Source organism: Tenebrio molitor, unplaced genomic scaffold (assembly GCF_963966145.1).
Source record: "Tenebrio molitor unplaced genomic scaffold, icTenMoli1.1 SCAFFOLD_162, whole genome shotgun sequence".
NCBI lineage: Eukaryota > Metazoa > Arthropoda > Insecta > Coleoptera > Tenebrionidae > Tenebrio > Tenebrio molitor.
The window spans coordinates 26,478-40,298 of NW_027184106.1; the positions used below are offsets into that span (position 1 = coordinate 26,478).

The 13,821-nt window shown below is 29.2% G+C and overlaps 1 protein-coding gene across 1 annotated transcript; it reads right to left on the reverse strand.

Moving 5' to 3' along the window:
• Positions 1 to 1,910: 1,910 nt before the first annotated feature.
• LOC138140720 (uncharacterized) lies at positions 1,911 to 12,527 on the reverse strand. Its single transcript, XM_069061702.1, has 3 exons — positions 12,369 to 12,527; positions 3,529 to 3,585; positions 1,911 to 3,268 (listed from the first exon to the last, which is right to left on the reverse strand). Exons 2-3 carry the CDS (start codon positions 3,553 to 3,555, stop codon positions 2,090 to 2,092), a joined length of 1,206 nt encoding a protein of 401 aa, XP_068917803.1. The 5' UTR covers positions 3,556 to 3,585; positions 12,369 to 12,527; the 3' UTR covers positions 1,911 to 2,089.
• Between the last annotated feature and the right edge of the window lie 1,294 nt (positions 12,528 to 13,821).

Sequence of the window (13,821 nt, forward strand, 5' to 3'; positions counted from 1 at the left end):
CCAATTGGCGCATGCAAAAATCAATTAAAATTACCTCAAAACTGCTCTAAAACCATTGTCAAATCTCTAGATTTCAGACACCTCAAAACAGCTGTTCATTTCTGGACCAAGCCTATTGGCGCATGGAAAAATCAATGAAAAACAACTTAAAGCGTCTTAAAAAACAAGGCAAAATCTTACAAATTTAGCTGTTTGCCCAAAAGCACACAACCGAAAAGAGCCCAAAACCTCTCAAAAATCATTAATTTTTATCCACCCCAAAAGTTCCCAAATATGTGTAGACAACTAAAGATTGGGCACACGAAAAAACCGTTAAAATCTCCCAAAATCATGTAAAATTATCTCACGAGCACTCTAAAAAACTTACAACATACCGTGTTTTTAGACACTCCAAAATGGCTTTTTCTTTCTGGACCACATCAATTGGCGCATGCAAAAAAAAGAGAAAAACAACACCAAATCAAAGAGGTATATTTGGCGCCTTACAAACTAATGTAGTGAAATTCCTTTAAAAATCATAATTTTTTATGCTCCCAAAATATACTCGAAACTCAATAGACCACCAGAAAATGGGCACATGGGAAAATCATCCAAAATCAAACATAATTACATACATTAAAAGCACCCAAAAAACCTTACAACATTCCTTGTTTTGAGACACTCCAAAATGGATTTTTACTTCTGGAGAAAGCATTGGCACATGCAAAAAATTCACCGGTCGGTGTGGCGACCGGTAATAATATTAAACAAATAAAAGCTCTTGTTTTTAAATTCCCAAAATGGCTTTTTTTACTTTTGGACCAGGATAATAGGTAATTGGTAAAATTAAAAAAAAACAGACCTTAAAAAAAGCCAGAGTTCTTATTCAAATCCCTCGGTTTGCAACACCCCAATATTCGACTATGCCTTCATGATAAATCTTGGATTCAGAATATTTACAGAATTAATAAAAATAAGTGCAAAACATTCCCCGTTTTCATTCCGACTACAATCCGATCTATTCTTACAGCATCTCCTCTTTCACGACAGCTTATACCGTTTATAGGTATGTGTCTATCGACGAGAATCATCGGCACGACCATCAATCCTGAATTCGTCTTCTACTCATGAGCCTTTGGCGAACCAACGGGACCGGTTCTTAATGTGTATTAACACCAGCCGACTAACGCTTCTCAAACCTTACCTTATTTTACTGCAAATAATATATAAAAAATGATGCTTTAACCAATTAAAAAGTATATACAGCTTCTAACAATACCTAATGTCTGGTAGATAGTGAGATAATGTGTACTATGTCTAAAATAGTGAGAATAATAATAGCCTGATATAAACAAAATAAAAAAAAGTCATATTTAAAAAAATAATACTTAAGGGTACCGTTTCTTAATCCAAAAAAACAGGTAGGAGAAGTTTAGGCATGATAAAAAGTAGCTAAATCTAAAAACATGTTCAAATCAGTTATGCCACAAAACTGAAGCAATTTACTAGTGATGAGCGGCGAAAGCTTTCCAGTTTTAGAAAATTTGAATTTTCCAGAAAGAAATAAACACTATTCTGGAAAATTTCCATTCAACTAAAAAGAAAACTATTAATACATTGTAATGAAGTATAAAATAAATTACAATAATTGAATAATAAATGTTACTTTTTGTAGAGCTGTATATGGCTGCTGCAGAACAGTGTCAAAATGATAGTTTTGGAAATTTTGATTGGAAAGCTTCAGCAACTTTTAAAAATCGTGGATTTACAGTACAATTTACTGACACATTAAAGGTAGGAAGAATAAGGTAATAAAATGATGAATTTTGTAGCCTCAAATCTAAAAAGCCTTAGCTTTAAGAATGTTTTTGTACAGGACATGCGTTAACCGGCAACATTTCATTTAAGAAATTAAAAAAATATGACAGTGGTTAAACTTTATGTTCTAACTTTCTTCAGTTTGTTTATTAGACAAAGGTATTGTACAATTTACTTTTAATTTTGATATCATCAGTAATTTAGGTTACAAACTAAACATAAAAGCACAGTAATTTTGCAAACTATTAGTATCAAATTAGTATGTATTTACAGAGAATCAATACATGGAGCCTTAGACAATATCTCTACGCTCAAATATATCTAAAATTTTAGAATTTGCCCAAGTTCCATGTGTCACCATAAAGCTCTGTGAGAAATATTTAACAATGTAAAAAGGTATTAAAACCGTTATAGGTAATTTGATTTTAGTATAAGCTTTTTCATCTACTTGATAATTTACTTCCACTAAAATATTGCATAACAATGATTTTTGAACAATTTTACTAATAGCATCTACATAAGCTACAATATTATCTTCGACAAAAACACAGAAATTTGCGCTCGTTTCGAGTTCATCATACAAATTAGATTTATTTTTTGTGTAAATAATTCCTTTCGTACATGCCGATATAAAGTTCCAAGCTGATGCCGATGTGGTGATGCAGATGCTGCTGTAGCCATTCATCATTTTCTTAATAATTTCTGTGTGAGCTAGTCTATAAATTTTATTATCATAATTTTGCAAACGACGTTCAATGTCTTCCTCTCCTTTCAGCAGACCTTCAAACCAAATCAGTCCAAGGTGCTTGGCCAATGTTTCACAGTAAGATCTATCCCCAACTAATATCAATATATCCACTTGACATTTCACAGTATTGTTAAATTGACAGTTGTTTACATGTCCTCGCAGCTCAAAGTCCCCCGCTTTTTGACATGTTCTTCTCTTTCTCTTACGAGTAAGAGATTGATTGGAATTAGAATCATCATCTTCTAGTAAATCAGCTGAGCTTGATGAATCGCTTATTGAACCTGGCTGTGTTGTATACATAATGTGTTGTAATCCAATTTTCTTATTTTCTATTTCTTCATAAGCAATTACAGTAACTTTTGATTTAATGTTTGTTTTCTTGTTACAATTAGCCTCAAGTACAAGTTCTGTGAATAATGTGGGACGCTGCTTTGTGAATAAAACTGGTGTTAGATTCGTACACTTGTATTCCGCTGTGATTATTTCAGGTTTACTTATCAGTATGCTTATCAGATCAAGAGGATCTCTTTCCATTGTTATTATTATTTTATCGACATATGAAATAAATTTTTTTATTAATGTAACACACTTTAGTGATAAATTTGTACTATTGGAAAGTAGAATGTAAATTCTTCGGCGTATATCATCTTCTTTATCGAAATATCCTTCATTATTTGTACATTCTTCAAGGAAAATGGCTCGAAAGTCAAACCCATGAGTCTCCTAGAAATAAGCAAAAATTAAAAATTACATTCAATTGCATTTTTATAGAATAATGTTGTACACAAAATTGCATTTATTTACGCATATACTGATGTAAGTTACACGCCCTTCTACTTTTACCTAGACTTAACAGCTTTTTAAAACTAACATTATGCCATTTGCCAAACAGTTTTAATTGTATAATGTGCTATGCCCGTGTTAAAAAAAGCATTATTCAAATCATTATTCATTCTATGTAAGAGTTATAAGGTAATACTCACTGTACTTAGTGAGTCCTCTCCTTCCATATTCGATGTCCCACAACACCAAACCAAAACCTTAAAAAAAACAATACATTTTTAATGATAAGATTACACGTAAATTATTTTTATTGATAACAGATATTAAAGAGTTTGCAGTCAAAAGTCAAAGCAAAATAAAAGTATTTAATTTTTATTAAAAATATTGAAATTTTAATGTCTACTTAATAATTTAATTTCAAGTTAATGTTTTTTTGCTTTCTTTCTTAATCCTCTAAAAAATAACCATCATCACTCAATTTACATATCATATGTACATTTGTGATAATTAAACAATATTTGCCTGTTAACAGTTATGATCACCAGAGAGCAGCTTAAGTCTATAGCTGACCAATTGACCTTCAGACTGAAAACATTTTTAGAATTATATATTTTACATTCTTTAGTGTAATATTGGATCCTTTCTTTCGAAAAATCTAGATTTGGTACCTATAAGTATAATGTATTTATGTGTTTTCTGTTTCTTATACTAAAGAACATATTTTTTACTTAAATTTATTGTCATTTTTATGAAGCTTGTTTATTGTTGATTATTATTTTATAACGCTCTTCCATTTTATGTATTCGTTTACTGGAGAATTATACAAAAGTGTTTTTTTATAATTTTTTATTGTTAAAACATTGTATCTTATTTTAAAGAATTTAAAATTTTGTTTTGCAAAGAAGTTTTAAATTAAAAATTACAAAACAACAACTTTACAAAAAATCTACGTCTACATATCAAAATGTATGGTTCTTTGCCATAATAAATTAAAAACAAGTACGTGCATTCTATCGAGTAGTTTCCTTCTGTCAGTAGTTGACTTATCAAGAGTATATTAAATATATTTAATCAAATAAAATATTTGCAATAAATAAAAACACGAGACAATTATGAAGCAAAACAAAATTGTAGCGGAATATTATACACCATTAAAAACAAGACAACAATCTGATCTCCAGCAATTTAAAAATAGTTACAAATCTTTTACTCAAGATAAAAAACTAAATATACCAAGAAATATCAATGAAGTAACGCAAATGAGAAATCGTAATTTTGCCATTGAATATCTCAATTCTACCGTAAATAAAAAACTAACAAAGACAAATTTTTGCAAATCTAAAAGTATTTCCAGAAATTCCCTTAATATGGGACTAAATTCAGTTGGAATTAAGATTGCATGTAAAACGAGAACAAATGAGAACAAACGGGAACAATCCGGAGCAAAAGAGAACAAATCGGAACAATTGGGAACAAAAGAGAGAAAAAGCAAAACAAAAAATAAAAAAATATTCGATAATGTAGAACACAAAGCAGGTGGTCGTAAACATATAAGTTTAGATGAAGAAGCAGATGAATTAATTAGTAAATCTTTAGAAACTTTTCAGTCATAAATGGACAAACTAGTTTCATACATTCCCAACGATGAGAAAGAAAAATGGAAAAAAGATTTAAAACCTATTATTACTGAAATAGACAGATTAGAAGATGGAGCAAAAATAGTTGGTTTCAAACAAGAAGTTGTAGATAAATATATTGCAAGAAAAGCAGCTAATTTATTCCTTGAACAATTAATTATGACAGACTGTGAACTAGAATCCGCTAATAATAAAATAGATGAATTGGAATATAAATTAGACAACTACAATAATTATGATCCTAAGAAACTAGCAGAATTAAGAAACAAAACAGTAGTAATACCATCAAACATCGATGATGTAAAGAAAAGAACTCTGAAAATATTTGAAAGACATACTAAAAATATGAGAGCAATAAATGAAAAAACTCAAAAATTGTAAATTAAATGGAAAGTACTATATTCAAGAATTTAAACATATTCAATGAAGAATATCCAAAATTCCTAAAGAAGTTTTCAAGTCTCATTCAACAAGTTAATAAATTAAAAATTATTATTTTTGTTCTTATGTTTATTATCGTAATTGTAATTATTGTTTTCTTAATTTATTACTTCAACACTAATAAAAAATAGCGATTTATTCAACAATGTCCATGAACGTACCTATGATGATACTAATACGTGTCCATAAGCTAATGTATCTGTAGAATTAGGTAAAAGGTATCTTTTATCATCTTTCCAACTTAGAGACTTTTTCTTTACTTCTTCAGTAAATATATCATGTTTATGACTCCTGATCACTTTCTGTCTATGGAAGTATTCTTTTTGATTAAACAAGCAATTTTTGTAATCTTCAAAACTTATTTCTTTTTTCAATACTGTTTTCTTAATACCTTTTAATTTTTTCGAAACAGAATTTTCGGTTCTGTAACTGTACATTTTTGACCTTAAACCTATGCATTCTAATATCTTAATACCATTCAATTCATCTTTGAATTTCCCTATTACTTTCTTATTTTTATCAGAATATAATGGATGATCCTTTGGATAATCAGATGTATCAAAATAGTCGGGATTGTTTTTCATAAATTCATAGAAATCGGCATTTTTAATCTCATATATAAAGCTATCAGTGTCTCCATAAAGAAGTTTTACGTTTTCATTGAATTCTTTTTTAATTACATTGTAATGGAAGTTATACATTAACAATTTCGATAAATCTAATACAGTTTGCCCAATATAAATTGGTTTATTAAACAATACTTTTGTTTTAAAATTGTGAACTGCTGCCAGGTGTTTGCTAAATATAGTTCTGTGTTTAAAATTAGGTTTGTTTATCGCTTTTTGTAATTTTTCTTCATCACAATATAACCTAATATTTTGTTGGTTTCTAACAGATTGCATAGACTTACCATATGGGGCATTAACCATTAATTTCCAGAAATCTTTTTCAAAATCATTTTTCGCCTTTTGTCTTTGTTCAGTATTAAATTTTACATATGGTGCTATGAAATTTGACTGAGTAAATTTTATACCTCTGTGAACCTTTGTTATTCTAATACCTAAACTTTTGTAAAGTTTTAATGTTTCGTAATGAATTATATAATTTTTCTTATCATAGAAATGACAAAGTAGTTTTTCTACTTTTCCGCCCGGAGGAATTCTGTTTTCCGGGGCTAAAGGAAGATCATTGAATTTGTTATGAATAGCTAAGTCTACTGGAAATGCTAAATCGACTTCCAAAACATAACCCGTATCACTATCTGATACCAATATACCGTCGACATTTTTAATTTCATCACAAGTCAACCATTTAAAGTCTTTTTCTGGTAATTTCTGAGATAAAGCCCATCCATATAGATTATTAGCATCTATATAGATAATCTGAGTATTTTCATTTGCTTGCGAATACCTGTTACTACACTGTGAAATACCTCCTCTAATTCCCCTTTCAAAAAACAAATACATTTCATAATCAGTTAATAATTCCAACTCCACTGAAGTATATTTGAGCATACAGTCCCAAGCTAACCCCGGCGTTGTATAATACCAAACAGGATCGAGTCCATAACTCTTTTCCAAACATAAGTCTCTAAAATTTTCAAATATATCAGTTAACAGCAAAACATCTAGTTTTAAGTATAAATCATGCCATTCACCCAAGTTTTTGATTTTAAAATGTTTCCATACTTTCACTGCATGTTTGAATTCTTCTTGAGAAATTCCTTCTTTTGTGAGCGAAGAATAAAATTTATCTATTGATGGAAGTTTTGTTTCAGAAAATTTCTCAAAAGAATCCATGTATTCATAAGGATATATTCCTTTTCGAATTATCTTGCTTTTTCCTTTCCTAAATAACACATCTAATTCATTATTTGAAAAGTATTTAATTATTTCTCTCAACTGACTTGATTCCAGATTAGATGACAAATTGTCTAGGCTACTTGCTAAAAATCTAAATGAATCGATAAATCTCAATTCGATATATCCATTATCACCCATTCTTAAAATTTTACTGAAAGAAATATACTTCTCTTCGTTATTAGGTATTAATTTCAATTGACTTTTATCTTCTCCTAGATTTTTTATAAACAAATGGCAATCGTAAGAACTTAAATTATGAAACAAAATTGGAATAAACAATGGTTGTCTATATTTCAAATTGCATTTTCTACAAGCAGCTCCCCTATATTTTCCAGTGTAGTGATCATGATCTCTTACTTTTGGATTTTCTATAGAAAACACATTTTCACAAAGATAACAAATTTTTGTTTTTTCATATTCTTCTAGTTCGATATCTTTTATGGGTTTATTTTCTTTTAATAACTTATATATTGTTCTGGTATGTTCAGTTATTCTTTTTATAAAACGTTTATCACTTTCCTCTCCTCTGTAAATTTCCAATGGGTTATCAATATTATTATAAGCACTCTTAATGTATAATCCATAACCACAGGGAACATGAAATTGTGTTTTACGAGTATATGATGATTCAGGATTTGGTTCGCATGTAGGAATAGGTTTCAGAATAGATTCAAAATCAGAATAAATGACATACGGATGTCTTAACATTCTTTGAATATTTTTAAATTTTAATACATTATCATCGGGCATGTTCGGAACACATGGTTCATTACTAAAGCACACATTTTGATGTTTCTTTAAAGCATCTTCAGTTCTAGCGGAGTAGTTTAAACATCTTCTACAGAAATATTTTTTGCTTCTATTTATTTCCAACTGATCATTTAACAATCGACTCAAATTCTTGATCCAACAATAATGATTGTTGTCTTTATTTCCAAAGTATAGTAAGTCGATATTCATTTCATAAAATCGCTTCTTATTATGATACAAAGGATAAAATATTTGTTCTTCGTAACTAAACACGGTAACATTAATTTTATTATGTGATTCAAATTTAGGTATGTCCTGGATTGTTACAGGAAAATTTATTCCTTCAAAATTTAATTCGTTTATATATTCTGGCTTATTATAATGATTCAGTCTATCTACATGTTCTTTTGCTTGATGTAAACAGGATATTACGCTGTACATAAAGCATTTGTTATCGTTGTTTTTAACATTAACGCAAGCTTTTTTATCTTTAATCCACTTGGGTAATTCTACATATGAATTTCCGCTTAAAGGTGTATATTTGTTTATATTAATGCGCAAATGATTTATATTTTTCAGAGTCCATCCAGATCCTTTTTCTTGTAGTTCATCACATCTTGATATAAATAAATCCTTTTGTTCATCCCAGTATTCCTCTAAGGCGTCTTTTTCTCTTAGTATAACATTTGGTAACTGAAATTTATGTATCATTGTGAAGTCTTCATTTTCCAGCTTCATAAACTCACATTCCATCTCTAGATTGGTTTTAATATTTTTATGCAGATTTAAAGCATTTATAATTATTTTAATAGCCTTTTCTTTTATCACATCCATGTATGTTTCCATATCTATACCTTCTTCTAGATTATTATGTTGATATGTTAATAATCTTCCCTTAAAAGCAACCTGAACTAAAATAAAATCTGGCTCTGGATTATGTCTTGCTTTATGCAACTGCATTCGACTTTCCTTAATATACTTTCCACATTCATCACATTTGATCTTTCTTACTCTTTCTTTTTTTGGTTTAGAAAATATGGCATCATCAAACGGAAATATTTCCAAGCTCTTCTTGTTTTCTCTTTTTATTTTTAATTGCTCTTCAGCATTAATAATCTCGTTTATCAATTCTGCCTTATTGTATCTTTTAATGTATCTTATACCTAAGGATTTTGCCATATTACGTAATTCGAGCAAACGACGACTATTCAAATCATGTTTTAATTTATGCAAATGTATTCGAGTTTCCTCGATATATGTTTCACACATATCACATTTTATCTTCTTTACTCTATTTTTTTTTGGTTTAGCAAATATATCGTCATCAAACTGAAATGTTTTTAGGTTCTTTTTGTTTTCTTTCTCTTTATGGAGGTGCATTCGGGTGCTTTTGATATATTTTCCACATATGTCACATTTGATTTTACTAACTCTCTTTTTCCTTGGTTCAGCAAATAAATCATCATCAAATGAAAATATTTCTGAATTCGCTTCGCTCATGAGGACTCTGTCCGAAGCTTTGATAATAGCTTTTATTAAGTCTGCTTTAGTATATTTTCTAATATATTTGATGTCTAATGATTTTGCAATATTAAACAGTTCAGATAAACGAAGATTACTTAAGTTCCTTCGTTCCATTTATTATAGGAAAAAATCTAACAAACAATTTTTAGTAAATAAATAAATTCAATCCATTTTTATGCAAACTTGTTTTTATATGCCTTCTAAAATTAGTTCTAGTGTAATATCTACCACAATCACATAATAAACGAGTAGAATTAACTGCTTTTTTACATTGTTTATATGTTTTTTCATATTTATTTCTATAGTTATAAAAATCATCTGGACATTTTAATTCCAAACAAATGGAGCAAAGACTTGTCATTTATTAGAAAATTTATTCATCAAAGACTTGAAGATTAGGAAAACGAATTTTAAGAAAATCTAGTTTTGCCAAGGTTAATACGTTATTTTCATACATTTTAAATTGATTATGCATATTTTTAAATACTAATCGTTCAAAGTCATTATTTGGTTTGCTTCTCATATCGTTCAACTTTTTTTGAAACATTTGCCATGTTTCTTGGTCATCGTTATGTGAGCGATTCATTTAATTTATTACATTTTTTTTCATAAGAAATTATCTATAAACAGTGCATACTAAAACACACTGTCCCTTTTTAGGTAAAATTGTGATAAGTCTCGAGATTCAAAAAAATATGTGTGGTATAGGGAGGTGATCAATTTAATGTTTATTTAATTAATTGTCAAAAAAAATAAATACTTGTAATAAAAGGGATCTAGTACAATATGCGAGGCAATATGGGACCTACGTATTATAAAAAGTCTACATAAAATAAATGAAAAGCTAGATATCAACGTAGATTCAAGAGAAAAGAGCAATTATTTTAGAATAATAATAATAATATAAATAAAGCTATTAGAAGTAATTATATGATGAAGACAAATAACGTATGGAAAGAATTTTATCATCCAAGAAAGAAGAAGCGAAAAATTGACATCAGAGGGTTTTCCCACAATACGAAAGCATGGCAAATGAATTGGAGCAATTGAAAAACGATAACCTGAAACTGAGACAGCTAGTATAAATGGGATCGTTGACCCAATAATAAAAAATAAATTAAATTATTGACATAGATAATACGGTTACTTGAAAGTTTATGATCAAGACGTATTTTTCATATTAGACAATGATAATCAACCTTTGTTTAAAGGTAAAGATTTAGCAGAAATATTGGGTTATGAAAAATCAACAAATGCTATAAGTAAAGACGTAGGTGTTGATTTTAAGAGAAAATTGATAGTCGTATTTTTTGGAAACATGTTGTTTTTGCAGAAAAAGAAAAATATTAATCACAAATAATTTGCTTCAATTCATGGGATTTATTGAAGAAATAACGCGATTTTAAGAACTTTTTAAAGGACAAGGAAATCTCATACGAAGAAATAGATTATAAACATGCTAAAGCAAATTTGTATAAATATATACAAAATGATTAAAAATTTTAAAGAATTAATAATGATGTTGAATAACAATAAGGCAAAAAAAAGTTAGGAAATATTATTTTAAATTAGAAGAATTGCTAGATAAATAGGAAACTAACGTTGACATAATTATAAAATTAATGCTAATCCATTAAACCTGTTTGACTTTATAAATAAAAATAACTACTCCTATAAAATTAATTTGAGTACGTGGTTAACCGATATATGGTTTACGATATTTAAAAGAAAAATATAATAATAACAAATGATCTTTTATGCTTTATACAATATGGAATTTCAGTGGGGGGGTGGCTATCTCCCACTGAATTTACGCGATATTAAGAAAGATTTAAAGAAAATTTTAGAAAACTATAAAATAGAATACCAAATAATAAATTATGATAAGATTAAAAATGAATTATCATATTATAAAAAATTGATAACAAAATATATTATAAATGTTTCGCCAAATAATTTAAATAAAACAATATGGATTTTATTGAGTGTTCGTAATATTAAATCCCTAATAATAACATTAAATACAAAAACGGATCAAGAAATTAAAGAATATTATATTACTTTGGAAGAAATATTTTAGTCATATTTGGAATACACTAAAAAGTTTTATTTGAATATAGGAGAATCACTCGAAAAGATAGTCAGATAAAGCAAACTGAAACGATAATTGAAATTAAGAGAGATGGTTAAAAATATTATCAAGTTAACCAAAGATCACATAATAGTATAATAGTTTTATAGCAAAGATTCGGTAATAAACAATATAACAACATTGTGGTAAAGACATGTTTTCATTATAATTTAATCGATGATCATAATGTAAACAGATAACTAACTCATCTTTGATAACCTAAGCACAACAAGTTGTCCTTAAAAAAATCCAACTTTTAGATTACTTCAATATTATTTTTTTTGGAATGCAACTAACTTTGAGTGAAATTGTGTTGTTGATAGAATAAGTAGGTACAACTTACAGTACGAGTCAGCTTTAAGCAGATATTTTCTCTGCGATACTTAAAAACCTTACGAAAACACAAATTCAGAAAAGCAATTTTGCCTACCGTACAAACAACACGTGTTACAACTTCCCAGTGATAACAGTATAATAAATATAATTATTCTAGTTATTAAGTACTACCATGTTTTGGACGCGAAAACAATGTTTTTCTTTTATGACATTGAAAAACGATTACAATATAAAATCCACGTTCGTGGGTCAGGATTCAGTTATTTGATTTACTTCAATTTTAGACACAATCGTTGAAAATGAACATAATGTCAGACGAATTGCATTTTACTTATAACATTTAATAAATATTGACTTACCTATTAACAACGATTAAACCTATGATGCACCGTAGAATAACGTGTAATGCTGCAATGCACTGAAAATTGTTAGTTGCTGCTGCGGTGTTAACTGTCAACTGTCAACGCTCAACGCAACAGACACAAGATGCAACAGACACAGATCGCAACAGACAAGTAAAAAAGGCAAACTGAATTATCGACCGAAACAGCGCCGCGCGCGCTCCTGGTCTAGATGGCGCCATCCATATTATCGTATCTATGTATCGTTTTGAATTAAACTTAAAGGTTAAATATTTTTATAATAACCTTTTTAGTATCACAATTACAAAATTAAAAAAAAACTTCAAATTTAGTAAGTTGTGTTACAAAAACAAATTATAATTACGTAACAATAATGATATTGTTGGTTGCCTATCGTTGAATACTACAATAAGATTAAGAACAATTTCTATAACGGAAAAAAAATTGCTTTTACAGTAAACCCGTTTTTTTTTAACGAGTAGGCCGATGTATCAGCGTATTTTTGAAAGATACCAACGCTCGACCATCGACCGTTTTCTGTTTAATAAAAACGCTCAGAAGTCAAAATGCGTTATTCGTTATCAAATTTAAGCGCTGCACGATCGAGCGTATTCAGCGTATTACGTGCGTGTTTACCTTTAAAAAATAAATTTAATTTGGATACAATAATTGTTATGTACACTAGTGCGTAGCATGCGAAACGAATTTCATTTTTTTAATAAATAAGAAAATTAGGACAGACACTATAAGATCCTTAATTCGAAAACGACTGTAGAAGAGCCATTATGGGCGTGTTGGTAAGATTTTTGCTTTCAATCCAAGGGGTCTCGGGTTCGAACCCCCGCGGATCCAACTTTTTTTTAAATTTCGTAATATTGCGCAATTTGATGTATTATTGTAGCTGATTAGAAATTATAATGGACAAGACATAAATAGCTCAGTTAGTAAAGAGTTAGACAGATAATTACAAGGTTTTGAGTTCGATTCCCATCGCCGCTTTTTTTATTGAGAATGCAGTTGTTCTTAAATCTGAACTGGTGAGATCTCGAGTGGCCATAGAGATTGAGGACCCACGAAGATTGACGGGCAACTGAGTGCTGCCAAATATTCTCAAAACATTTCTCGGTTTTGGGACTCTTCCATCTATTCATGACTTACAGTAATATCGAACAACAATGACCTGTCCTGTTGATTCGCCAAAGACTCTTGAGTCGAAGACGAATTCAGGATTGATGGTCGTGCCGATGATTCTCGTCGATAGACACATACCTATAAACGGTATAAGCTGTCGTGAAAGAGGAGATGCTGTAAGAATAGATCGGATTGTAGTCGGAATGAAAACGGGGAATGTTTTGCACTTATTTTTATTAATTCTGTAAATATTCTGAATCCAAGATTTATCATGAAGGCATAGTCGAATATTGGGGTGTTGCAAACCGAGGGATTTGAA

Excerpts from the sequence above, each read along its gene's own strand:
- LOC138140720 (XM_069061702.1), bottom strand. The coding sequence starts at position 3,555 with ATGGAAGGAGAGGACTCACTAAGTACA. Across the intron at positions 3,269-3,528 it reads GAGAGGACTCACTAAGTACA|GAGACTCATGGGTTTGACTT; the intron begins GTGAGTATTACC and ends GCTTATTTCTAG.